The sequence below is a fragment of the Pithys albifrons genome, chromosome 10 (assembly GCF_047495875.1).
Source record: "Pithys albifrons albifrons isolate INPA30051 chromosome 10, PitAlb_v1, whole genome shotgun sequence".
Taxonomy (NCBI): Eukaryota; Metazoa; Chordata; class Aves; order Passeriformes; family Thamnophilidae; genus Pithys; species Pithys albifrons.
Window position 1 is genome coordinate 6,212,450 of NC_092467.1, and position 27,634 is coordinate 6,240,083.

At 43.9% G+C, this 27,634-nt stretch overlaps 1 protein-coding gene across 9 annotated transcripts in view; it reads left to right on the plus strand.

The window, feature by feature from the left end:
- RASAL2 (RAS protein activator like 2) overlaps window positions 1-27,634 on the plus strand; it is a 179,966-nt gene that overhangs the window by 116,183 nt on the left and 36,149 nt on the right. For all 9 annotated transcript variants that reach the window (XM_071564738.1, XM_071564739.1, XM_071564740.1 and 6 more), the window contains 2 exons: window positions 12,180-12,286; window positions 23,371-23,480. In XM_071564738.1, coding sequence (XP_071420839.1) covers window positions 12,180-12,286; window positions 23,371-23,480 — 217 coding nt within the window. The remainder of the gene's footprint in view (window positions 1-12,179; window positions 12,287-23,370; window positions 23,481-27,634) is intronic.

Sequence of the window (27,634 nt, forward strand, 5' to 3'; positions counted from 1 at the left end):
AATATTATATACTAGAGAACCTCAAGGTTTGTTGTTCTTCTCACCTTCATTTTGAGCCTTTCTGTCCCTATTTATCTTTCCAGGCTGTCAGCAGGCACAGCTTTTGCTGCCCCTGGATTCCTCTCTGCTCCAGAAATTGTTATTTAGGAAATTCTTTGCTCTTCCCCCCCCCGTCTGAGTAACCACTGGGTTAAGGTCTGTGATCTCCGCTGGGCTGGGAATCACAGAATCACAGAATCAGTTGGGTTGGAAAAGACCTCCGAGATCATCAAGTCCAACCCTTGGGCCAACTCCAGTCCCTTTACCAGATCATGGCACTCAGGGCCACGGCCAAGCTCAGCTTAAAAACCTCCAGGGATGGGGAATCCACCCCCTCTCTGGGCAGCCCATTCCAATCCCTGAGCACTCTCTCTGCAAAGAAGTTTTTTCTGCTCTCCAACTTCAATTTCCCCTGGCAGAGCTTGAGCCCATCGTGCCCCCTTGTCCTATCGCTGAGTGCCTGGGAAGGCTGGTGGGTTCACTCTGGAGATGATGGGGACTGTTGCCCTGGGAAGGGACAATACTGCTGTGGTGTGTCTGCAGCTGGGTGAGAGCTGTAGAGAGTGAGTGCTCGAGATCAGTGACTGTGCTAAAATCACTTCATTAAGCAATCTGAAAGGATAAAATACTAGATGATAATGTGTATGTGTGGGCTGTTACTTCATCAGCACGGTTTCACTTTCCACAGAAACATGCACTGACTTCAAGAGACACTTGAATGTCCATCAATTTAATTTTTTTTTCCTCCTGATTAAGAAGGGCTTTCTGTGCACTTTGTCCTGCTCCGCATCTTGACGTCTGACATAAATCTGCTCTTGGTTTACATTGCAGCAGAATGACTCTACTCCTAGCATTGTGTCACAGCACTGCATGCTGGCTGTGCTGAGGTAGCTTCACCCAAAGAAGTTACCCATGTCCCAAAATAATTGTGAATCCCTCCACTGTAATTCCTGACACAGAATGAGTTACTCAGCATTGTCCATTGGGATGCTCTTGAACTAGTTCACAGTGTGGTTGGAAGGCTGTGATACTGTAATGCTGCTTCTTTAAGCAAAATTACTTTTATTATGGATAGGCATTTAAAGTGATTTAATGCAGGAAACAGAGCCTTTTGTATATAGAACTGACATTTTTCGATGTCTGGGAAACTTATTTTCAAGCCAGCTGCTTGTTCCATGCTGTGGCATTGAAAATGGGATTGGGAAGTTCGTCCTGCTTTGTGTTTTGCTGGGGCAAAATGCCTCAAATAACTGTGCTTATTTCCTAAGAGGCAGCTTATAGAGGTGAGGAGTTTTGCCTGACACATGACATTGATCCAGGAGCTGGAGGAACAAATGTTTACTGTTTCTTATTCCTAAATTATCTGTAAAGCATTTTGATAAGAATGACTTGGGTGTACAATATCTAATCTACATTGCTGTGAAGACACCATCTCCTGACTGTAGCAATATCCATCAGTCAGTCTGTCGGAGCCTGTCCCTAGTGCAAGGAAGGCCCATTTTTCCTCCTCTTGTAAGTGCCTCATGCAGAGAACATTAATACATTATGATTTATAATACCACCTTGACTTTTTGCTTACAAAGCATCTTCATCACAAGGCATCTGTGCTCTATTATTTGCATATATTATGAATTATCACTTACTAAAATTCCTTTAGAATAATCTGAGAATTCGTGCTTCTGGGTAGTTGCACTGATCAGGAATGGTAATTTTGAAGTTCACAGGATGGCAAAGCTGCTTAACTTCACAGGTTTCAGACACAGAACTGCAGGAGAGTGACATCTGTGACAACTGCAGGAGCTCAGTCACTGCAGGGAATTACTGGGAAGGGACACACACAAGTTTTAAATTACTCATTTATATAGGAAGTTCCAAAGCAGAAGGGCTTGGTTTAATTTCCAGCCTTGTGGACTCATCTGTTTTTGGAGCTCAGGGGTGAGGGAGATGAACCCAAACACTTTGAAGAAGTTTTCTGGTGTTCTCACCTTTTATTCTGTGCAACTCTTGGTGCTAATTTTGGAAAGCAGTCTCTCAAGGCAGGCATTTGCTACTTCTTGCTCCTGCTTCTTGGTTGTTTTTTTTTAATTACTGCTTTGCTGATCTCTCCTACCTCTCTGTATTTTCATATTTTCCACACTTCCACTTGGTAGAGCAATTTGTGTTTGGATTTGCATTGGTTCAACAAACTCCTACGACTCACATGTAGGTAGGTCCCACAGCATGAAAATAAGTTACTCATGTTTTGAATATTCCTTTCATGCTAATTTGCATTTTATCTCACAGTCTGGCTGTCCTGGAAAATTTGGACAAGACTTTTGGATAGTTTTTGGTAAGCTCTAGAGCACAAAGACCTTGTTTAAAACAAATTTAAGAAGCTGCTCAGAGTGTTTCCTCTGCTGTGAGCAGCACTACGTGCCTCCTGCAGCTGTGGAGCAAGTTCAGTCTCTGGTTTTCTTGCACAGCAAAAGGTTTAAAAATCAAAATCAGTGCTCCAGAGGAGTTTGAAGATATATTTGAAAGGATTGTTTGAAACCAAGTGTTCAAAGGAGGTAACCAGAGAGGCCATTTCTGATAGCAGGGTTTGATAATGGGCTATCAAAGCAATACAAGCATCAGCCAGAGCCCAGTGGCTGGGAGATGAGGCTTGATAAATTCAGCCTTGGAACTAAAGAGCAATTTGCTAAGCTGGAGTGGAGTTAACCATTGGAACAGTTTACCAAGGGATCAGGCACACTCTTCATGTCTTTCAGTGTCTGTTACAATTGCATGTCCCTTTTTCTGGAAGACAGGTCTTTGTTCAACTAGAAATAACGCCATGAATGGATGAAGTCACTGGGTGGTGTTCTAAAGGTATTTCAAGTCAGATTAGATGGATTTGGTGTTTCTAAATGTCAGTGGCTCTTCTACATCTCTCAGTCACTTTAAATCTCCAGGATTTCTACTGGGAGTGTGTTCATGACTTAATTTCTTGCAAGGACTTTTTAATTGATGCTTTTGTTCTGATCTGTATCCCCACCTTAGGACAGTCCATTGCAGACAGGCTTCCTCCATGGTATTGTGAGCTGTTAAACCACACCAAATCAGGATTAATAATAGCAAAGTATTTATGCAAGTTTTCCCCCCTCTATGGGTTGTCCCAGGAATGTTAATGCACAGGAGAGATCTGCTTATCAAAAACTTCAGTGTCCTTCCCATTCCTCGCTGCATCCTCCTGACTGAAGTCTTGGCCACTTCTACCTCTGTGTTTTACAAAGTGTTTAATGCTCCCATATTTTAAAATACTCCAACAAGCCAGTGTCATATTTGATATTTAATACACTTCCCCTGTTCTCATGAATATTATAAAACATTGAAAGAAATTAATAAAGTTAAATTATGATACAAGATGAGGCAGCCAGGGAGGCAAAACAGGATCTGTACATGATTTGTGCTCCTAGAAAGGATGCAAAATTGGTAAACATCTATGGGAAATCAATACTGTGCTTTCTCTAGAACCCTTTGATTTATGGAGTTGATAGTATTGCAATTTAAACCAGTTTTCAGTCAGGTGATTGTGGACACAGTATTTGTTTAGGGAGCTAAAAGTAAAGAGTTGAAATTTTCATTTTATATTGAACAACCAGATAGAACAAAATACAACATTCTAAACCACTCTCTAGAAGTTCTTTAATTCCATTCTTATTGCAAATAGATTTATGTCATCAGTTTGCACAGTCTTAACTCAGAAAGGTTCTACTTGTAGAAGTTGGACAAAATCTGATCCTCCCACACACAGAAGGGGATTTGGTGGAACAGCTCATTTGGGGGGAAAAAAATCATCTGGTTTTGCATAGATGGGAAATAGATATTTCTACTGCTGGATTTTCTGTGATGTGGGAAATGTTTCTGGGGTTTTTATGCCCCTGTCCACGTTGGGGTGGGAGTTTGTGCTTGTTCAGTGTGAACAGGGGGACTGCTCAGCTCAGACTTCCACGCTGCTCTGATACCTCACTCCTGAACTGTCTGTCCCATGTTCCCTCATTAATTGGGAATTCTGTAGCACATCTGCCCTGCTTGGCAGGTGTTTTATGAAAATATCTGTCCTGCACAAACAATACTTGCTACAGTTTGTCTTAGTAATTGGAATTTTCTTCCCTGCTGGGACTTGATAGCTGTTTTTTTTTTCTTCATTTGGTTGGTTGGTATCTAATTTTTTGCTTTGCTGATCTAATGGATTTTTGGTGTTGCAGCTTTAGCTTGGGTTTTAGTCAGTGGTCAGCGAATGCCCTTGTCTGTAATAGGGAGTGGCAACTGTATAAATTATTTAAAATAAAGGCAGGTTCAGAAACTGGTGAACAAAAGGCGGCTGTCTCTTTAAAGAGTGCGGTTTGATCAGAGCATCAGCTCCATCCCCTGAGGACAAAGGCAATTTTGATTTGTGGGGCCCAGGAGTCCCTCACTTACCGGGAGTCGTCTCTGCTCGTGCCTGTGTAAACCTGCAAAACACCCTTTTGTGTAGAATAAATCTCGGGCTGTAAATCCTGTACAATTAAATGTGACCCTTCGTCAAGTTGCAGCGACGAGTCCTCATTGCAGGGCTGTGAGAGCTGTCCAGACAGGGCAGGATTATTTCCCATTTATCTTCTTTTTTTATTTTTTTTTTAATAAATAACCACCCACTGGTGTTGATGACTTCCCTGAGCCCCCCAGACAGCTGCTCTCTGCTCCCCTCTCCCTCCTTTACCCAGCCAGTGGGGCTGCAGCCACTGCTCAGGGCTGAGGAAGAGGAGCAATTCCCTCTCTCCCACTGCTCAGGGCTGAGGAAGAGGAGCAATTCCCTCTCTCCCACTGCTCAGGGCTGAGGAAGAGGAGCAATTCCCTCTCTCCCACTGCTCAGCGCTGAGGAAGAGGAGCAATTCTCTCTCTCCCACTGCTCAGGGCTGAGGAAGAGGAGCAATTCCCTCTCTCCCACTGCTCAGGGCTGAGGAAGAGGAGCAATTCCCTCTCTCCCACTGCTCAGGGCTGAGGAAGAGGAGCAATTCCCTCTCTCCCACTGCTCAGGGCTGAGGAAGAGGAGCAATTCCCTCTCTCCCACTGCTCAGCACTGAGGAAGAGGAGCAATTCCCTCTCTCCCACTGCTCAGCACTGAGGAAGAGGAGCAATTCCCTCTCTCCCACTGCTCAGGGCTGAGGAAGAGGAGCAATTCCCTCTCTCCCACTGCTCAGGGCTGAGGAAGAGGAGCAATTCCCTCTCTCCCACTGCTCAGGGCTGAGGAAGAGGAGCAATTCTCTCTCTCCCACTGCTCAGAGCTGAGGAAGAGGAGCAATTCCCTCTCTCCCGCTGCTCAGCGCTGAGGAAGAGGAGCAATTCCCTCTCTCCCGCTGCTCAGCGCTGAGGAAGAGGAGCAATTCCCTCTCCCGGTTCCTGCAGCCAGCAGCAGTTTCCATTATTGCCGATCAATGCCGCCGCCATGCAGGAGGAGGGGAGAGGGAGGGGTGGGAGCTTCTTATTCAAAGATTGATCAACCTGCCATTGCATGAACAAATTCATTGTAAGGAAGGCTGGGATGCTGGGATAATAGCTGGAGCAGGAAGGGGCTTGTAAACAGGGGAATGCAGGCTCGTCAGTAATGGGGAGGGGATTTAAATTGCCTCTGAGCTTGCTGTTTTTTCTTCCAGCATAAAGCATAATACCTGAGCCTTCAAACAAAGCCAACACTGTGAGGAATGGTAGGGATACATTGGATGTAGCTAGTGAGCTATTGTGCTCACTTATTTTGAGCTTATGCAGCACTGAGACCTATTCCCACTTTTTATTTAAATTGATTCTATAATAACCTGCTACCTCTCGGATTTTAAAGCCTCAGTTTCCCCAGCTCCCTTTTTTTTTTTTTGCCTTCTTTCTGTTCCTGCTTGGACTGAAACCTGACACAAAGGGACAAGAAGTACAGATCCCACTTAGTGCTCCCACCCATGCCTGCTGTGTCAGATGCAGGGTTGAGAGAACAGAGCAGGATCACTCTCTCATGTTGTCAGTGTAGACAATAACTGGAGTACTGGAATCCCAAGACCATCAGCTCCTCCCCGCCCTTCCTAAACTGCTTCGTTCACTTATTGTGTTCTGTATGGAAAAGTTTTCTGGCTGGAGAATAAGTCTTCTTTCTCCTGGGCATGTGGCCGAATGGCTGGATAGCAGCACGGAAGATGAGAAAAGCCTTCTCTCATTTCTCGGTACGGTAGGGTACAAACTGCATTATTGTTTGTTGGTTTTAGCACTTTGCTGGGAAGCCTTTACTACTTTGGTGCTTAATTTCTTCAGTCCTTCAGTTACCTGACCTTATTTCTTTTTAAAAGCTTTGAAGTGGTGTGCAGTTGTTAATTAAACTTGGTTACAGCCTGTTTGACATAGTTACAAACACCCTGGGCAAAGGTTAGGTTGTAAATGGGCACGTGCAGTGCAGCAAATGAGCTGAACTGGACTAAACTATGTTACTTACTGCTGTGTTTTTCTTCTCAGTGCCTCTTGACGAGCTGAGCACTGGGTTCAGCCCACTTCCATTCCTGTCTGTCAGCTTGCCTGACTTCCTTCTGTGTGATGGGAGTAAGATAAATCAAGGGAGACTGCTCCAAGTTTTTCTTCTTAAGAGAAATGAACAGATGCAGTCAGCATAAAAGTTCTCCAATGGTGTCTCAACGCAGGGATGATATTTAAGGTTCAGTCATATCCCTGGGATGTCTAAAGTACACTGGGACTTTTTCTGTGTCCGTAATAATCTTATTGATCAGGGGCAAAATTCTGCCATTGTGAGCAAGAGGTGCTGAGGCTCAGAGCAGCCTTCTGGGCCCTGGAGAGGAACAGGGAGGAGCTGCTGAGCTTTGGTGCATCCAAGAGCCAGTAGCCCCTTGTGAGATGATCCCAAAGGATTGCTGTTTGGAGAATGCCTCTATTCACAGTCCTTTCACAGAAAATAAAACGATTGGTTGGGAAAGCTGTGGCTCAAGGCTGTTGTTTAATAATGAGGACAATAAATATTGATATCACACTAATGTGTGTCTAAGTCATAAGCCTCTAAACAAATTAGGTTGCAGGAACAAGTTACCATGAGTCAGCTGATCAGCGTTAATTGTCTGTGTGCAATCTCTCTGCAGCAAACACAAGGTAATTTGAATTAGCAGGGGCAGTCCAAGATCATTAGGAACTAACGAGGACATCAGCATCTCCAGGTCATGGGCAGCAGCTCCTTGTGTCTGCTTTTGTGCTGGCACAGTTGTCCAGGCAGTTTGTTTGGCTGTGTGTGGAGCCAACCATTAAGGAAGCTTTAGATGCTGCTGCATGAGGAGGTTAAAAAGGAGCAACGCTCCCAAATTTTGCACAGCCACGCACATCACACAGAGGATTTGTTGAGCAGTTTAGGGATGTGCATCTGTTTAATTTCTGACTGGGTTTGCAGAGCTGGAGGATTCGTTCCTCCGCTTCAAAGTGAATGCATCAGTTTAGGAACAGCTGACGTTACTCACTAAGTGCCATGTACAGTTTCCTCTGAACATTCAGCAAAAGGAAATTGTGAGGGTTTGTACTTGAAACCCCCAAATTTTTCTCTCCTATGATATTCATGCTCTTTCTTCCAGCCTCCTCTAGCATCCATCTGCTTTGCATGGTAAGTCTTGTCTTTCAGACTGCCAAGTCATTTAGGAATCAATGACTTAAATGTCTTTTAAATGACTTAAGTGTCATTTAGGTTGCTTGCTATGCACCTTCTGAACTGGGCACTAATTCAATTTTACTTCTTTTATGTACCAGCACAATGCAAGTGTCTAACACCAACAGAATTACCTGTCTGTAAATTAAAGATCTTTTGCAGTTACCTGGATCATCTTCCAAGACTCGCCTGATCGACTCAATCCCTAGTAAAGCACAGTATCTTCCTTTCAAACTCCTGCTAATGGACTGGGAGAGTTTTTGATCATAGTTGGTATCTAGCAGTTGTTTGATGCTGGAGTTCTATAGCCAGTGAGCTTTGCAGGGTTCCCTTTGTGTTTCCCTTTCCAGGCTTGGCAGCTTTTGTGCACTTCAGTGTGCTGTGACTTGGTTGCATTTACTCTGATGTATCTTCCTGTAGCTTTTTTCCCCTGTCTAGTTGCCTTGATAAATGTGAAAAAGCTATTTCTGCAAATATATTATTTTTTTCCTCTAAGTTACACCTTGCAGGATTTGCATAATCAATTCTAGTCAGAGCACAAACTTGGACTTCAGGACTTAAAACAGATCAGGGGGTTTGAGTTTGCTTTTACCTTAAGCTTCTTACATAGGCATTTAATGACATTTTTATGACAGTCTATGAATTAGGCCCAAGTCTGAATTCTCCCCAGGTGGGCAAAATGAAAGGGAGTGCTTACTGCAAGATAAAACATTAGCACTTTTATTTATTTTGATATGAGGCCTCCTGTTTCATTAGGTAATACCCATCTGAAAGATGCTGTTCAGTGTTAATGTTTCTTCCTATTTTTGTTCCTTTTCCCCTAAACCTTCCTACCTGGTGTAGCTGTCCCGCAGAGCTGGGAAGGTTGTTTAGCCTCTCCTTCTCCCACCCAGAGAAAGAGCTGCTCACAGGGAGAATACAAACTTCGAGGCTTGAATTTCAAGTGGCCAGTGCACCCAGAAGTGGGAAGTTTGTGTTAAACCCCAGAGCCATGTGCTGACCACAGGTCACTGAGGCTGCACCGCTGTGGCAGGGAGGGTTGCCTTCAAAGGAGGGCAATCCCCACCACTACTCTCAGTAGTAAATGGCACCTGACTTACACAAACGTGCCTTCTGGCCAACAAAACACACACTGGTGTTGCTGAGGGTAGAGTGTGGTGCAGTAGGATGGGAGAAGAGACCTCTCTGCATTGTACCCTTGGACCGTACCCTCTTCAGAGGCACCTGCCACTGCAGAGTAATTGGCTCAGCTAATTTGGAACTATTACTGTGTAGTAATAGTAAGTAAATACTTATTTGCATAAATATGTATTTACATAAATATTACTGCGTATCACCAATATATGAGGTGATGAAAGTGTCCCATAGGGATGTTTATAACCCATTAATTCAATGATGTAGTGTGAGGTATTTGTTGAAGGTTGAAAAGGGGAAGATCTGCCTTTTTTTTTCCTTTTGCCTTTTTTTTCCCTTCCCAGAAACAGAGTGGCTGAAAAGGGTTTCAGGTTGTTTTGATGGATACAGAATGTGATTTATCTGTAGCCTTGGTCCCTGAGAGTGAGCAATGCAGAAAGCAGTTGTAATTTAATACTAAGGTGATGAGAGGTGCATTGATTTTTACAGCAGGTGAAGATTATGCAAGAGCAGCCTCAAGCATTACCAGTGGAGCAGGGGAGGGAACTGTCTAATTTTTTGCCTGGTGGTGACAGTATAGATTTCTTTTACACGACTCAGCAAAAATCCTGTTCTACGGGTGTCATAGCAAGTTACTTCAGCTTTTGATTTCCAGTTAACATATCCCGACAATTTTGTTTTATCTGGGTCTCCTTTTTCCTAGGGTCTTTTAAGCATGTTTATTTACTCATGTTTTTTACAAGGAGAAGAGAGGGGAAAGGTAGTTTTATTTTTAGTTCATTTCAGGCACCTAGTGAATATTTAAATTTCCCTTCTCCATTTTCTGTGATGGTCTGAGCAAAGAAGAAACTCATTTTACCCATGAAATCTCCGTGTTTTATTTGCACAAAACTTGGACTGCTGCTGGGTTGGGTGGATGTTTGGGGGGAGAGGGAAGGCAAGGGGAGCTACCACATTCCTTGTGGTAGCTTTTCAACTCCGTTCAGTTCCAACTTAAACTCTTTCCCAAACTGCCCCTCCTGCAGAACGTGTTGTTGAAAACAGTGGGGAATTTGGTCTCCTGTTTTCATTTATGACTCAGCAAAGTTAACAGACTGTTTTAAATTACTGGAGCAGCTTTGATGTGATTTCCTGCGCGTGAGAAGCGGGGAAAGCCAAACCTATTACGTGTTACTATTCAATGTAACATAAAAGGTGCTCGCTCTGCCCCCAGTTCCAAGGGAATGTATCACTCCTGTTTGCCCTCATTCCATGGACAGCGGGAATGGCAGGGACAGTCTTTTAAACCGTATGGAACACAGTTCTCTCTGGGCAGAGCAGCACTTACAGGTGCTGCAGAAAATAAGTTTCCTTTGCTTATAGGCAGGGGAGCGGGCTGGTGAGATCAAAGCACATCTTCAGGTAAAACTGGCAGCACCAAAGCACATTTTCAGATCAAACCGGCAGCACTGCAAAGGCTCCTGAGATGCTGGGACTGACTGACTCAAAATCCTTGGGCTGGCGCTGGCCCTGCTCCAAGTGCTTTGTTCCCTAAAGGTGCCCTGCTGGGGACTTACCCTCCAGCTCTGGAACAGGTGATGCCTCCTTAGCGGCAGGAAAAGTGCCTGATGTTCGGCCGGAGGGATCTGCCCCGAGGGGGTCTCGCTCTGCGAGCTCTGGCAGAGCGGGATGCGCTCGGTCGGGGTGAGAAGGGCTCGGGCTTCGTCCTCTCGGTAGCTGTGCCCTGCCCAGTGCCCAGGGGTAGCCACGCTGTGTGATACACCCGCTTGCCCAGTTTAGGAGGCTGTTCTCCCCCTTAGTCCTTTCCCCGAGCTGATTGGGGGGCTCAATGTCAGCCGTTTGGGGGCTTTTAAAAGATAAATATTTGCCGTGGGAGACAGTAATACTGCAGGGTCCAGATTGCTCAGCCTCCACTCCGCTATGCTCCATTTTGTCGGTCTTCAAGCAGCATCCATGGGAGAGACGTATTACAACTCCGCTGAAATCAAAATCCGGCACGCAAAGGCATCGCAAGTAATGTTATCCCCGAAGAAAGCTCCTCTCCTTTTTTTCCTTCGGCTCTTTGGAGGCAAAGGAGGCACAGGCTGCTCCCGTGGCACCAGCTGGCTGTCTCTCTCCATAAACCTCGCTTTTCGCTGCCGCGGAGCAGGATGTACAGCGAAATTTTCGGGAGCGGAGGGAAGCCGGCAGTTGGGCGTCTGTTAATAGCCTGAAAGTAACTAATGAGGATGTGCAGCCGGAGCGATTGATTGAGGAGCTGCAGTCAGTCCTGTGTGCTGCTGCCTCGCTGCCCGCCAGCCCTGGCAGGGATGCCCGGGGGTGGGAGCAGCACCGAGCCATCCCCAGCACCGGGCATGGAAGTTTAAGCCTCATCTGGCTCCTGAAAGGAAAACGGCAGGAGTCAAGATGTCACTGGCTGGAGTCACGGCTTGCTGCTCTTCTTTGCGATTCGGAAGATAACAATGGACTTTCTTCTAGGAAGTGGCTGTTTCCCTCCCCGTGCTGGGGGGTGTTTTGGGATGCTGGATTCCTTGAAGTCTGGCAATTGAGCTGGAGATGGGCAGCACTTGTGATAAAGGTATCTCTATGCATACATATGCATATCTAGCTGGCTATAAAAATGCATTTATGTGTGTTTGTGGAGAGATTTTTAATGCTGTGTATACTTTATTATGCTATTATTCTAGTATTTCTTCTACAAAAAGATACCAACGCTGCTTTTATGAATATTTGTGCTCAGCAGATCAGCCTACATGGATTTAAGATGCCAAAGTCGTGTCTCAGTAAGGTCATACTGCCAGAATGAGGAGAAGTTGACCTATTTCTTTTTTATCTGCAGAGATATATATGTCATATTAACCAGGCACTTTTAAGTCTTCTGCTGGTTGCATGGTTTGAGCAAGTAGTGGGATCACACAGGACCAAACTTTGACCTTTACCAAACTGTGTTCAGCTGGGACTAAAATTGATTGTAATTATGTGTTAATTACTGCATTGCTTACGTAAAAAAATTAAATTTAAGAAATACATTAAAGTTCTCTGAATACTGTCTCTCAAACCGTAACAGAATATTAAGTATCTCCAGGTATTGATCTTTACCAGCAGTTTTTATATTATTTGCCTATAGTCAAGTCAGATTCTCAGCCTTGGATCTGCCAGTGAAAATGCCACTGTAATCTAGTAAGTAAATAAGATACAGAGAAATAGGTTGGTTAATTCATCAGCTTAGTGAAACTTTGCTGAGGAGTCTGTCCTGCAGAGCACAAAACCTGACTATTCCCCACCCCCGGGCATCCATTCCTGACCTCCTTCTTCTTCTCTTCCTCAGAGGTCCCAGCAGAGAGATCTCCTCGCAGACGGAGCATCTCGGGGACCAGCACCTCTGAGAAAACCAACTCCATGGATGTGCCCAACACTTCCCCCTTCCGAGTACCAGTAAGTGTGCTGAGCCTGCCCTGCAAAGCAGGATTTGTCTCCTTGAATGGGAGGGAGGAGATTAAAATGTCACGGTGTAAACCAAACTGGGGAGGGTTGAGGAAAGTTTAGTTAATATTTCCAGTTCACCAAGAGGGTTTTGCTATGAAGTGTTGTGTATTATCAATGAGATTTCTGGTAGATCCCAAACTTGCTGCTTTTCATTGCCTTGATCTAAAGTTGCAGACAGTGAAACATCAGAGTTAATGTGGGCAGCGACCTATATAAATACTTTTGAAGTTGCCTCCAGGGATTGCATTCCATATTCAATCTTGACTAGGAAAGAAGTTCCCTTAGGTTAGTGATAGCATGTTATTTTTCCCTCATGCCAATGAAATACATAGAAAATTGAAATGGCTTTACAGTTTATTCAGAAGCTGATGAAATTTCGGCAGGTGTGTTAATTCTTCTTCACCCCTTTGGGTTTTATCCTGAGTGGATTGACTGAGTCTGCATGAGGGTTTTTCAGCTACAGCCTGGATGTTCTTGCTTGTGTCAGTCTTTGGTCAGTGTATCCGAAAGGACAAAGGTATTTCTGTTATACACTGAGGACAAATGCTTCAAGTTAAAATGAACTGCACAGTCATTTTTAAACAATATTGGTTCAGGTTTAAAATACAAAACTTGGTCATTTCAAATATTTTCGTACCTTTCTTTTGGTAAGTAATCTGCATACTTTAAAACCAGAGGAAAACCAGAAGAAGAATTATCTAGGGAACACTGGCATTTTTAGTGTGTTCTCTGTGGATATGAGAACCATTTCTGGATATGAGAACCATTTCTGCACCTTTGCGTGTATGTCCTTGCTTTGCTTCAGGTAGCACTCATCCATTTTAAGCACACTTTCTAGCTCCTTTTAGATCCAGAACTTGGTTTTTGGATAAATCCTACATCATGTCATTTTAAAAATAAAAGACAGCCAAGGATTTAATGAGAGCTGTTTAAATTATTAAAGGATTAATGTTGGTCAGAGTGCATAGAATCCATGATTTTTAAAGCAGCCTGTGAACTCATGATTTATTGGGATGAGGAAAGGGAGCAGGGATGCAGTGAATGTACTGGGTGTCCTTACTTGGTCCATTTTCCAAGTCATAGAATAATACAAATTGGAAGGGAAGTTCTCTGATCTATCCCCCTCTTCAAAGCTGGAGCTTCAAACCTTACATCAGGGGGCTCAGGGCACTCTCCAGTCAGGTGTAGAAAATCTCCAGGGATCCAGATTGCTCAGCCTTGCTGGACAACCTTCCCTGGTGCTTGACTGTCCTCATTGGGAAGAATATTCCTTTTGGAAAGGCTTCCTTGTCAGAACAAAGCTTAGACTTCTAATTAATGTTTGTTGAAAGCCTATGAATCATGTTTTCCTTTAGTTCAAGTGACTCCTGAAGTAGCAGTTAAAGTAGAATGTATTGCTTGGCCTTGGGAAGGGCACACTCTGAGGGAAATGTTTCCAGTGTGTGTAAGTACCTGGTGGAAGGGAATAAAGGCAACAGAGGCAGGCTCCTTGGACCAGAGCCACAGAGCAGATTGAACTGTAAGAAATTCCAGTTAAACACAACAAACCCCTTTTCCTTACTGGGATAAAACACTGGAACAAGTTGTCTGCAGAGGTGGTGGAATCCCCATCCTTGGAGATACATTCCAAAGCAGACTGGGCACATGGTCCTGAGCATCTTCCTCTGCTTTGAGCAGGGGGTTGAACTAGACAATCTCCAGAGGTGCCTTCCCAGCTCAGCTATTCTGTGTTCTCTGAAAGACCCTCTATCACTTCAGAGACCTGTTTTCTGGATGGTACTTGGGGAAAACAGGGCCTTGTTCTAGTTGTATGTGAAGTTGCTACAAGAATATTCTAATCTGTCAAGTTCTGAGATTTTTATACTGAGCTCATGGTCCACAGAGTTCCAGGAAGATTCTTGAGCTCTGAGAGCTGTCAAAAGTCAGATCTTTTCCTTCATTTGTAAGAAATTCTTTGTTTTCTCTGCCTTCATCTATAAGTAATAGCCCTGGCCTTTAGATGTATACATGCATTGTACTAGGCTTTGTCTGGCAAGTGTAAGCTGTCTATCAGAAGTGTTTGATGACTATCTGTATTGTTTATTTTATATGCCTCTTTTTCTCATTCCTCAGTTTTTGACTTTTTTTTAATGCTGATCCTATCTTTTCAGTCATGTTTTAATGGATCTCTAATTCTTGTCTAATAGTTCTCTGATACTTCTTAGCTCCTGCTCCCTTTCAAAGCAAGGACCTTGCAGAATGTTTCTCCTTTTCCCTGGTGGTGTGTTGGGCTTTTAGGATCTCAAGATTAGCTCAGTTGGTTAAAACTTGGTTGTAATAAAGTCAAGGTCATGGGTTCAATCCCCTGTGTGGGCCATTGACTGAAGAGCTGGACTCGATGATGCTTCTGGGTCCCTTCCAACTCAGAATAGTCTGGGATTCTGGGGTTCTGTGAATCTGTGACTCTGGCAAATAGGCTCAGGAAGCAGCACATGGATGCTTTTCTTGGGCATAAACCAGAGCTAGAAGGTATTTGTGCCACGTGGAGCTGGATTCTGCTGCTTTGTCTGCCTGACCACCTGTGTGCCCAGGAGCATAATGCACCCTCCTGTCCCTCTCATGGGGACGAGGCTTCTGGCTCTGAAGGTTTTGCTCTGAGTAACCCGTTTACACTCTGTTACTGCTTAGCAGGTTGTGGTGCAGGTGAGGGCTGAGCTCACCCTGTTTTAAAACATGCCTACTCGTGATCTGATTAAAAGAGAAGCTGCAATTAGAAGTCAGATTGCTTAAGAATACAGGGGAGCTCAAGCCAAAACTTCTGAAATCAACCACACTGTTAACTTGGTAGATTGGCACACTTCTGATAGGTGGGTGAGAAGGTGGGGGGGAATTGTGTGTCTGCCTTTGACTGATAATAAGAATTTCCCAGCTCTCAGAAGTCAGAAAGGTGACTTGGGCACCTCATGGAATTCTCAAATCAGTGGTCTGAGAAGAGCTCCAAGTCAAGGTGTCTGTAACAGCTTTAAATTTGTGTCTGTGAGGTTGCCTTTATTTGACAGAGATTTATTCTACATATAAAAGAGATTAACAGCAAGAGAACTTGCTGTTTTGTTTTCCCAGACATTGTCACCTACAGTGCAGGTTGGAGGTGCAGAGGCAGCTGCAGGGTAGTGCTGTCTCAGTTGTTCTCTCCATGGCCCTGACTCTGTGCCATACCTCTTCTACTCTTTGCTTGGATTTCTAACAGAAAGCAGCTTAAGGCAGGGGACAGCTTAACCTTCTTCCATCCTGACAGAAAATTATGCTGAGACTTTCATAATAAGTTGCTTTTACAGCTTTTTAAGTTTGCCTCTCGGAACAGCTATTTAAAAGCTGTCTTCTCCATAGGACAGTGGCTTCCAGCATGTTCTGCAAAGGTTTTTTCCTTTCAAACACCAGGCAGTGGTACTCTCTCTGTACAAGGCATCTGTTTTTTTTAATCCTGCTAATTGGCATTGCTTTAGCATCTGGAATTTTGATTCATAACAGCATAATTGCCTTTAAGCAAACATTTCCTTGACGAGACATTTTTTAAGTAGCCTCTTCAGTGGCAGTGGTCAATGAGGGATTTATTTTAAAGGGCTGATGTGTGAACTTAAGGAAATTTGCCTTCCTACCTCCTGCATGTGCACTGGAGGGAAAGATGTATGTTTAAATTTACTCTAGTGTATAGAAAGCAGAATTTCAGTAGTCATACTCTTTGCTAGGACAAACCACTCCACGGACCAGCATGGCCACTTGTTTGTGAGGGTGGGCAGGCCCTGGCACAGGTTGCCCAGAGAAGCTGTGGCTGCCCCACCCCTGGAAGTGTCCAAGGACTGGTTGGATGGGGCTTGGAGCAACCTGGGACAGTGGAAGGTGTCCCTGCCCATGGCAGGGGGGTTGGAACAAGATGATCTTTAAGGTTCCTTCCAACCCAAACCATTCTATGATTCTATGATTTTTTTCTGATTATCTCACTGAGGGGATTAAAGGGGATTGTGCTAATGCTGACACTGCAGAGCACAAGGTGTGCATACAGAGAGAAGAGCTCTTGATGCTTGCCCTTTTTTTTTCTTCCCCATTTCCTCAAATAATTTTATCTATGCTTAAAACATTAGTCTCCATGTAGGAGTTGTGTAAATTGCCATTTGACAGTTCTCAGGTGTTTCATAAATGTGTCTGCTCACATAGAGACAGATGTGTGCTGTAGAGATATATATAGATATAGGAAAAATCATATTTTCAGTAGTGACTACTATTTGACTGAACAAATAGGGAGGCAGAGGGATCTGGCTACAAGTAGCACCATGACACATAGGTGGGCGAGGAACCAGCTTTTGCCTTCCCACGCACACCATGTCCTGGCAGCGTCTCGGGCTCTGAGCATCCCGTTCCCTGCTGTGGCACTGTGGAGCTCCAGTAGCACGGTGGCAGCCTGACACATTCCCTCACTGCTCTGCCATCGGAATTGGAGATTCAGGGTGAATGTGGGGTTAGCCACATCTTCAAACCTCCTGCAGTGGCAGGATGGGGAGGAGTTGCTAAACCGCTCTTCAACCTCATATGGCATTCCCCAGTTTTGGGTTCTTTGGAATAGAGTTGTTATTACAAATAATATGTGATTCATCCATGTCTGCTGGCTAATAAGAAAAAAAAAAAGATGAGAGAGAGGCAAAGAAAGAAGTGCAAATGAGACAGGAAAGCCAAATGCAATCTTTGAAGTAAATAAAACGATTTTCATAGGAACCCTGATGTAGGATATTTGCAGATTGCCTTTCTTGGTCTGTTTCTGGACAGGGGAATGATTGGATCTATAGAAATGCTGTCTGCCTCTCTGCTCTTTAAGAGTACAGCTAAATGGAACAGAAGACAATGCAGCCAGCCCAAGTGAAGGTCAAAGCTTGATGAGATCTCGTGGCTGCCCAGCCTCATCTTTTATGCAGTCAGCAAGATTGTTGCTTCTCCAGAGCACTGCTCTGCTCCTGCCCTGCTGCCAGGACAGGACAAGTCTGAGCTGTGCTGGCCCCGCGACCCCCTGGCATACAAGTGCATGTTTTTAATTCTGCATCAGCGCCAGTGTAGAGATGGAATTGTTGATTTGGATTTTGTGAGGCATCACAGCGTCCTCCTTGAAAAACCGGCTGTGCTCAAATGTGTCCCCTTAATAGAGATGAACGGTTTTCCTTTTGTTTTTCACCTTTTTCTTGCTGTGACAAATTTTTTTGAATCTGGTCTAGTTTTTTATCACTTGCCTGTGATGTGCTGGCTGAGATGTGTTGGCTATTCTGTGAATTTTGTGTCAGAAGATGTAAATGGGTGACTGACTTTCCCCAGCGTGATCACCAAGCTCTCATCCATATCTTTACTCTGGGACAGTGCTGTTCATAGGCTCTATAACCTTCACACTGTCTTGCTGCCAAAGCAGATTTGTTCATTACATCAAACTTTAGTGTTGAGTCAGATGATGGGGATATTCAGGCTGTGACCCTGCCTGGTAGACCTCAACAGCAGGAACATTATTCTTGTGTTTGGTGTAAACCTGACTTTATCCAATTCCTTTTTTTCCTTGTTAGTGTAGGGAACTAAATGTACAGAGCTTTAAACACTGCTCACATTCCAGTTGTCCTTGGCTTAGTAGTATTTAAATATGTACCAACTCATCTATCCTTCTCCTCCATAACATTTAGTCAAGTTATGCAAAGTTTAATTAATGCATCCTCTGCAAATCAGTCCTTCTGGCCTTTTTATTACTTTTCTTGCTCTTGTGCTTTTAATTCCCTTCAATTGATTCTGCAAGTTCTGGAACTAAAGTTCACAGGAATGTGTGCTACCAGTTTCTAATTGCTCCCAGCCCTTTGTGTCATTTCTCTGTCCTCCCTAGCCCTCGCTTCACCTCCTAATTTAATACAGCTCAGTGTAATTAATGTGCTGTTTAACTTTTCTTCCGGATGATTAACAAGGATGTTAAGCAGGAGCAGTCATGCCACTCTCCCCACCACATCCCTCTAGACCCTTTCTTCTACCTTGATACCTTATCACTTGTTGTAATTACTCTTTTTAGGTATTCCTGCAGCCATTCTCAGGTTTGTGTTACGAGCTTTCACAAAGCTCATTTCCATTAATTCTTGTAATTAGTGTGTGTGCCGTGTTATCAGAAAGGCTTCTGAAGTGTTGGCTTGCTGGCTGCGAGCCAGGGGACTGAGGAGCCAGGGTCAGGAAATCATTGCCTGTCCTTCCTGCCAGGCTCAGGTGACCTGTTTCTTATCATATATATTGTCTAGCACCGTTGCTTTGTTGTTCTTCAGGCAGACTTCAGACCTGCACTCCTTAATTTCTGGATAGGGGCTCTTCCCTTCTGCTGCGCCTGATGTGGGCAGCTCCCCCAAGGGCAGCCAGGCTCTACTCCCAGTCCTCCATGCCAAACACTTTGCTGAACTGGGATCTGAAAAGCTCTTGTGGCCCTCCCTGGTTATCAGGTAGTTCTTGCTTCTTCATGAATTTTCCAGTATAATTGCCAGTGACTTGGAAATTTGATTCCTTTAGTACCCTTGACTGCATATCATGCAGAATACACATAATCTTACAGTGCATTTTATTAACAGGTGTATTATCAGTGTGTCCCTGTTACGGTATCCTCTGCATTTCCTTGGCTTTCTTTTTACTGTTCCCAAACTTGTTCATCCTATTCTGCATCCCTCCTGTGGCTGTAGGCTGTTTTTCATTGGAAAGTTGGAATTGTTATCCGGCCAAATCTGCAGTGCTGTCCCATCAGGGGAAAAATATCTTTCCTGATCCTTGCTGTTGATCAGCTTGTGTCCTGAAGCATGATTATTGCTCACTCTTGTTATTTTTAAACCTGACTAATGCAGCTACATATGTTATTCTTCCTTATATAAACACATAATCCTTTTTTAATCTTGCTGAAAAAATTTGTCTGTATAATATCTTGCGGTGGAGAATTGGATGGGCTTGTTTATAGACAGCCTTAGGAGAGGTCTCCTGGCAATCAGGGAAACGTGCTGCCTCTCATGTTAAATTGCCCCTTGGTTTTCTTATGTAACAGGGTGCATGAGGGGCTTAGGTAATTTCCATTCTATTTGTTTTATACATCTATAATCCCTTCTTGCTTCTGTTCCGAAAATAAATAGTTGGTCTTTAAAACATATCATTTGTAAATCCCCCTCTTGTCTGCCTTTAATCAGTTTATACTTCTGGAGTTCTGTTTTGTTCTAGTTCTCTTGCTGAGATGAGAAAATCAGAAGAGTGATACATTAGTGTGAAAGCTATGGCAGATTTACAAAACACCACTTTACTTTTATTGGGCTTTATCCCTTGTTTGTACATTCAGACATTTTTTTATTGTTTTCTGCCTGTGCACAAACCGCCTCTTTGGTGACATAGTGCCAGGTCTTTTGGGTGAGTTGATGGTAGAATGTGACTGTTGTAAGTTGCTGTCTTATTCTGTGTATTGCCTTCAAGGTGTATCTAGAGTTGTTTTCATCTGCTTTTCTACTCTATGAGTAGCTGGGAGACTTTTTGAAGGCAGTCACTGCTAATGTTTTCATATTGAGTGTCACTGGGCTCATAAGCAAACAACTCCACCTCCTTGCTTGTTAGATTGGCCTTGTGTTGTTGTTTTGTAGGAAATAGTTAACTTCTCCATGATTTCTGCTTTTTCCTGGAATATCCTGCTAGTTTTATCTTTCCATTTTGCATCCTGGCCATCCTTCCCTGCTTCTTTGCCTCCCATGGCTTTACAATGTTCCTGGCACAGGAGAGCATTTTCACTTGGCTATGACATTATTTTTTTTCTTGGTAGCTGCTTGTGAGCAACTTGAGAGATGAAATGCTTCATGTCCTCACGCACAGCAGTGGGGAGACAGTTCTGCTGTCATCCACAGTCACTTGAGGGTTATCTTTGTACCCATCCAGTGCTTCCCCTTGGAGAGAATAAGTCTCATCGCTCTGTAAATGAAGTTACCCACCTGGTGTTATTAATAATGCATTGGTGCTCCTCATTGAGAATTAAAGATGTTCAAGATGCATTGCAAGGCTCCAAAAGGCAATGTATTTGTCCCCAGAAAGAGCTAATGTAGGGAGCAGCACTGTGTCTAAGGTGAACCATTTTTATGGCCCATTTTACCCAGGTTTTAGTGCTTTGAAACTTCCAGTAATGCCGTTGTATCAAAGGATAATTTATGTTATGGTTCTGTACAGCCTCATTCATTCATGGCTGAATTAACCTTTCCCTTTCAGAACTGCCAGGACAATCATTATTTATTATGCATGGGCTGTTCTCTCCAGAGTGAGGAATCCTCGTGTCTGTGGGGAGCAGCAGGCACGGAGTAGCTCCTCCTGGGGCTGTCTCTGAATCTGTGGGATGATTCCTGTGCTGCCCTGAGATTAAGGACAAACAGACATTTGGCACTGTTGGAGTGAGAATTTCCTAAAGCCAAAGCTGCCCTCTCCAGCCTTCACCCCTGTGCTGGAAACACTCAGGGTCAGAGTTCCTGTGCTTTCCCTGTGCAGCTATGGAGGGAAGTTCCAACAGCCTGGTGACTTATCCCACCTCCTGTGGAGATTCTTGGCAGAGCAAGAGTTGCTGAACTTCCAAATGAGATGAATAAATCTCAGCGGGATTGAATTATTTTTAGGTGTCCTATCATTGGGATTTCTCACTCCAGTGTTTGATGCTTTTGGGTGAGATGACAAACCTGCCCTGAACCTACTCCATAGAATCATAGAATGGATTGGGTTGGAAAAGACCTCCGAGATCATCAAGTCCAACCCTTGGACAACTCCAGTCCCTTTACCAGATCACGGCACTCAGTGCCAAGTCCAATCTCACACCTGTTTCTGTGTGTGCTTGTGCACCATATCTCACTCTCTCTGGCTGTGTTTTCCATCCCTGTTCCCCTAAACCTGTGGTTTGGAGGGGAATTGTTACTGAGTCTTATCCCACTAAGTGTGAAGCTCAAACCTGTCTCTTGGGGGATTAAGACACAGTTCTTATTCCCTCACTGGTCTCCTTGAAACACCATGTTTACACAGTACTCATCTTTTCAAATTGCATCCTAGGTGATTTATACAACCAAATATCTTTCACTTTTTTATTAAGAGCACAGTCTCATTGTTTCTGGCAGTTTGGGTAATAAATTTGTATCTTTTTGTCTGAGTATGTTGTTTAAGCAGTAAAATTCCCAGTGTTTTTAAGAAAGTTCCATGATGATGCTTAAATCTCAGACACTTCATTACATTTAGGTATAAGAAGCACACAGGAGTCTGATCTGTGTTGAAATAAGTGTTTCAGAGAAATACCTAGGCAATCAGAAAAGCAATAAAGACAGTTTTGTCTTTGTAATGGTAAAAGCTGCATTATAAACATTGGCAGCGATTTCTTCTCTATAGTAGCAAAAGGAAATAAAACTTTCAGTTAGATGGTATTTTTGCTGATAGAAGTTTATTTTTCATCACTACATCCTTTTTTATATCTGCATTCAGTGTTTAAAAGCATTTCCTTTGGCAAATGGAAGTCGGAAAAACTCTGCTTAGTTCTGGCACGTGTGAATTTTTCCCGCTGCTCCCAGGTTGTCCATCTGTAAGCACTGGCCCTGCATGAGCTGCCAGCGAGGTACACAGAGCAAATACTGCAAATGTTTTCAAATTTTCTGAGGCTGACCAGGAAGCACGCCCTTTGTTTGAATTATTTTTATCTTTAAATATGTTCTTACCCTATTTGGTTTTTTGTACTATCAGCTCTGGATAGCCCTGTTCAACCCCACGCAGAGTATTTGTTCCATGAGGGAATAGATTATGTTCAGTTAAACCAAGAACATGTTTCAGTAATGTTAAAGCAATGCCAATTTAAAATTGCACATGTGCACAAAAAATGAATATTCATGGTCCTTCTCTGAGTGGGATTTGGAATGATTTGATAGAAATACTTTTGGACCCCTGCTGGGTTGTGTCAGCTTCGTCTTATTTGCCCTTAAAGAGAGACAAACATGTTATTTCATGTTTGCAATTCGAGTAGCCTGAGAGGTGCTGGACCAAAGCCAAGGGTCCACCAGGTCTGAATCCCTGTGGCTGGATTTGTTGCCTTTTATGCTGAGAGGTCAGAATATATGAAAGTGCCTTTGAAAGTGCTGTACAGCCTCTACTTGAATTCCAGCAGTGGCCCCAAGAGAAGCCCAAGAGCATCTATCGATTACAGGGTTTTTTCAAAGGCACTTTTTCAATACCAGGACCAAGAAAAGTGCAGGGTCATGGGCAGAGCCTCAGTGGCACACACAGCTGAAAATGCTTCTTCCTTTTTGACAGTGCCTTTTTCCCCAGCACACTGTGTACATTTGGGATTTTTTTTTCAATATTCAGATGTCAGACCTTTGGGCTGAAATCATTTGGCAAACAATTGTCATTTGAAGACAGATTTCCTGAAGATTTAGTTTATTTTTTGACCCTAAGTAGATTTTTGAGTTCAGCTTTCCTTCATACCAGTACCATAATTGATATCTGAAGTCACTGATTTCAATTTTTTAAAATTATCAATTCTGGTTAGTGAGACTGTTAAAATTACAAATTACTGTAAGATTTAATGTGCAATATCTAAATTAAAAAGGAAAACCTGGGTGCAATTGTTGACACAATAGAAGCTGATAGTAAAAGACCTCTCTGTACTCTTAAGATCACCAAGAATTAAGAACATGGCATGTAAAGGGGAAATAGGAACAAATACTGATAGTGAAGGATGCTCATTATTAAATGATAATTGTGGGTGTTCTCTTGTATAATCATTGGAATTCAGGAAGTGCCCCTGTGCTGTAAGCAGTGCTGATTATTGCAATTGGAAGCTATCACATCCTGGGACTGTCACTTGCAATCCAGCTCTGCCTTTCTTCCTGCTCAGAGGAATCCCAGCGCAGCCCATTCCGTAATCGGCATCCCCGGGAATCACCTCGGAGACAGCGCAGGGATTGATTGATTGATTACTGGCATCACTTTCCCTGTTTCACTCCTGCAACTTCTCATTCCAGGGCTTCTTCAGTAAACGCCTGAAGGGATCCATCAAGAGGACAAAGAGCCAGTCCAAGCTGGACAGGAACATAAGTTTCCGCCTCCCCTCTCCCAACAATTCCGAGGACAGGTGAGGTTCGAAGCGTCCGCAGAACTGACGTGTGCACTCCCAGGAGGAGAGCAAGGAAGGTGTCCAGCTGGCAGATGGGTGGTTTGTGGGGCTGACACAAGTTAGAGGTTTAGTGTACAACGTTCTGCTGATACAGGTCCTCAAACTTTACTGCTCTGAACAGCTGTCGAAAAGTTTGGGGTAAGCAGATGGACTCCAGTACCTTTTTGTGCATCTGTTTCAGATAAGCTGCAGTCTTCCAATTCCATGATACAAAACCATGGGATTGATCAGCTTTAGAGAAATGTGCCCTGTTACAGGCAGTGCTTGCTTACAGATCAGTGCTGTGGCTGAGTGTGTTGGTGTGAGTGGGTCGGTTCCACCAGCGCTGGCGGAGCCCAGAGATGCACGGTGCAGTTCAGGCACATTAGGGATCCTTGCTAATGATTGCAGTGTTGGTATTTTAATTATTGCAGTGTTACTACAATGAGCAGACGGTCTGTTTTTCAGAAAACTGGAAAACTCAGTGATTGCTGACAATCTCAGTGCTCCATTTGGTGTATCCTTGCTTAGTTTTTGGCTGGCGTGTAAGGCTGGAAATGTGTAAGGCTTTTACACACAGTAAATGTGTAAGGCTTTTACACACAGTAAATGTGTAAGGCTTTTACACACAGTATTTGCTAACTATTTTTAAATCCTCTTGATTGTTTTTATTAAACATTATTCTGGGTTACATTCCACACTAACCCAGCAGGAGAAAACTAGCTGGATGAAAAATAGGTTGCCCCATACTCGAGGCCATGCCAGGCTTCTGTGATTTTACATTGTTTAGTGCATTTTCCCTTCTCCTTTAGCAGAGTTAAGTTCATTAGTTGTATCTGTCATGCTGTGCTGCTTCAATCAATGGTGCTGTCTTCTCCATCTGAAAGGCAGCACCATAAAATCAGGGAGATGTTGGAGGTCTGTTCACATCAGGAGCTACAGAAAACCCTGCTGCTTCCCAGGTGTGACTGTCCATGTGGATGGCCTTGCTCCTGTAGTCCTGGTAATGTCCACCCACTTGGATTTGAGTCAAATTTTCATATAAATCTCTATTTTCAAAATGTTGCAACATGTCTATAAAAGCAACTCAATGAGCTCATGTTAAATAATGCCTCCATGTGATCTAGTACCTGTTATTTTTACTGTTGCTTGTAACCAACTTTGCTTGAATTTTTGTAATGCAGAAATCTCTGTGCCATGAATAATCTGGTTGTCTTTCCTGAACTTGGTGCTCATGCTGGATGCTGCCTTTTGTATTGTCAAGCAAGTGCTGTTCTGGGAAAGCCAGTAAATGTAGTTCTAACTAATTCCTACAGCTTTGGTTTAAAACCTGATGTTACACACAGCAAAGCTGCCTTCTCTTTGAAAGCAGATCTGCCCCCTGTCTCCTTATACTTCCCTGCCAGTGTCAGTATGAATTGCCAGCTAGGCTTGAATGAAATGTGGGTTTTTTCTGATGGCCTGCAAAGCATAAAATCCAGGTGCTCATTCACATGGTGGCATTATTGGATAGCAGCTGACTCTAAATTCACGAGAAGGAATTGCAACTCCCTCACCTGTTCTCCCTGCATTCTGTTGCAGTAAAAACTTTCCTGTCCTACCCTGGTGAGTCAGCCCTTTCCCACTTTAAGCAGGTGGTTCAGGGTGATGTCATGGTGTTGCACAGGTTTTTAGGGCCAGGTTGACTGATAGCATCTGTCTTTTCCTGCTCTGACAAATACAAGAGCCCTGCCTTCAAAGAAAGTATTATACAGCTTTATAAATTAAAATCCTGCAAGGATGAGAAGGAAATAGAGGTTGCTGTCACTGCTTTCTCATGCATTTGAGGTGTTTGGATCCTGTTAAGAAAGTGGAGATGTTTACAGATAAATCTCTCTAAAATTCTGGAATAAGGAAGATTATTTATCCTGGTGCACGTCAAGATTTGGGATACTGTAACATTTCATGCCATGCTGAGTGGGGACAGAGGGTGGATGCTGGTCTGTTCAGCATTGATTCAAAATAGAAAGGAGTCAGGAATGCTGGAGGGAGCAGTGATGGAGATGAGTTGCAGATTTTTCATAATCAGATTTTCTGGTTTGGCAGAAAGCAATTGGCCAACCTACATCTTCTGGCTTTTAACTCTATTTTAGAGTGTCTGGGTTAGTGAATGGGGAGTGGAGAGAGCTGTGGTGCCCCTCCAGAAGCACAGATCAGCATCTGGGTGTCCTGTAGAAATCCGCAGCCTCTCAGTCTGTATTTCACGTCCCTTCTCTGAGGTTCAGGCTGTTTGCTGAGTGGTCTGTTGTACTTGAAAATGTGTGTTTTGTCTTTACGAGGCACAGATGTGGAAAGACTCAGAGTCTGTTGGGTTGTGACCCATGCCAGGTGTGAATGAGGCTTTTCAGGTGTGTGGCCAGTGCAGCACCTCACCAGGTTGCCAAGAGCTCTCTCCATGAGGTGACCTGGCACCATGTCACTGCAGCATCTTTCACAGCTTTCCCAGCCTGTTTCCTGTTGCACCCTTTGAGCTTTTCAACTCACATGTTCATCTTTAATGTTTGTCATTATTAATTGGTTACATACTAACGAGTTTGTTACGTATTAATGAGTCTCCTTAATATATAAAACACGTAAAAAGCACAAAAAACAATACTTAAGAAAAACGACATTTGAAAGGAGAGCCCAAATTTGTACTTTGAGTTTGTGGCCAGGAATTTGAGAGCTCTTCCACGAGGACCAACAGTTTTGTTTACGGTGAGAGAACGAAGATGGTTGTGACTGGCTGCATATGGTCTGGGCGACACAGCAAAGCCCTGCAGACAGCTGGGAGGGTTTGGCCCTGTTGGGATTTACTGCCACGTGGGAATCCTCCTGCCTTACTGACAGTCATTTTATGGCATTATCAGCCAGCGGCAGCGCAGCATCCGCTGTGTGCTGGTCGGCATGGGCTGGGGCAGGTTGCAGGGAAGCAGGTAACCAGGTAACCAACCATGGCTCTGGGGTTCATGGTGAAACGGTACCAATCCTCCAGCAGCAGCTTCTTCTACTTTCGGTAAGTCCTCGCTCCTCCCTCCGCGTCTCCGCGGTGAGAAAATAGCGCAGATCGGGGAAATAATACAAGCAAAACTTGCCGTGGTTTCCAAGTTCGTTCTATTTTAATGCCGGTGTTTGAAAACGGGTGGGGGATTTTCACCCTGATTTAGATGTCAGGATAGAAACCTGTGTTACACAAGGCATTATTAAGACTTGACTCACTCTGAGCTTGCATTCATTCAGCGTATCTGTTGCTATCAGCACACTGGAGGATGGGGAAAGGGGAGGAGTGGTTTGTTTCCGGAGAGACGCCTCTCTCCTGATTTGGTGAACATACTTCGTTCAGTCTGAGGTTTTTTTCAGTCCTCATGCAGTTGTTTGGTTTTCAGTGAAAACTGAGCAAGATCCCAGTGTCTGTAACAAACCTTTGGTGCTGGGGTGCCTTGACCCTCTAATAAAAACATATTCTTAATGGCAGATGCTTTGCTGCAAAGCCTGAGCATCTCCATGTAGCATTAACCTATAGTTTAGCAGTGAAACAAAACTGAATCAGTTAAGCTGCTCTGGTCCATCACAACAAACCAGTTGGAAACGTTAATAGCAGGGACCAGGTGACAGAGGAGTGAGGAGGACTCTCCTGCTGGGAAAGGCAGCCTGAGAGTTGTCTGTTGGACAAGCTGTGATCCACAGGGAGAGCAGGCAGGCAAGGAAGGGCTTTGCAAATCCAGGATTCAAACAATGAGGCTTTGGGTAGGACCTTGAGAGAAAAGGCCAGCGTTCAACGACACCTGAGCAGAACTTTCAGCTAAGTAAGTTACCCCAAGTTTCTGATTTTTGAAAAAAAAAAAAATTTAATAATGAAACTGGTTAGACTTGTAGGATTGTTGACCAAGTAATAGGATGTTCAGCTAATTGGCAGTTGGAAAACGAAGCGGGGTGTGGTGCCTACAAAATGAGCGCTTGGACAGGGAAACCTAATGCTGCAGCACTGGCAGAGCACAGGTGTTGTACTGCAGGTGATGCTGGAGAAGGTACGGTCCCGTTCGGCAGGGCTGGAATGGCAGCAGAAAGTCTATGGCATTCCAGCCCAGGCTCTCTCCTGCGACTTTGCAGAGTGG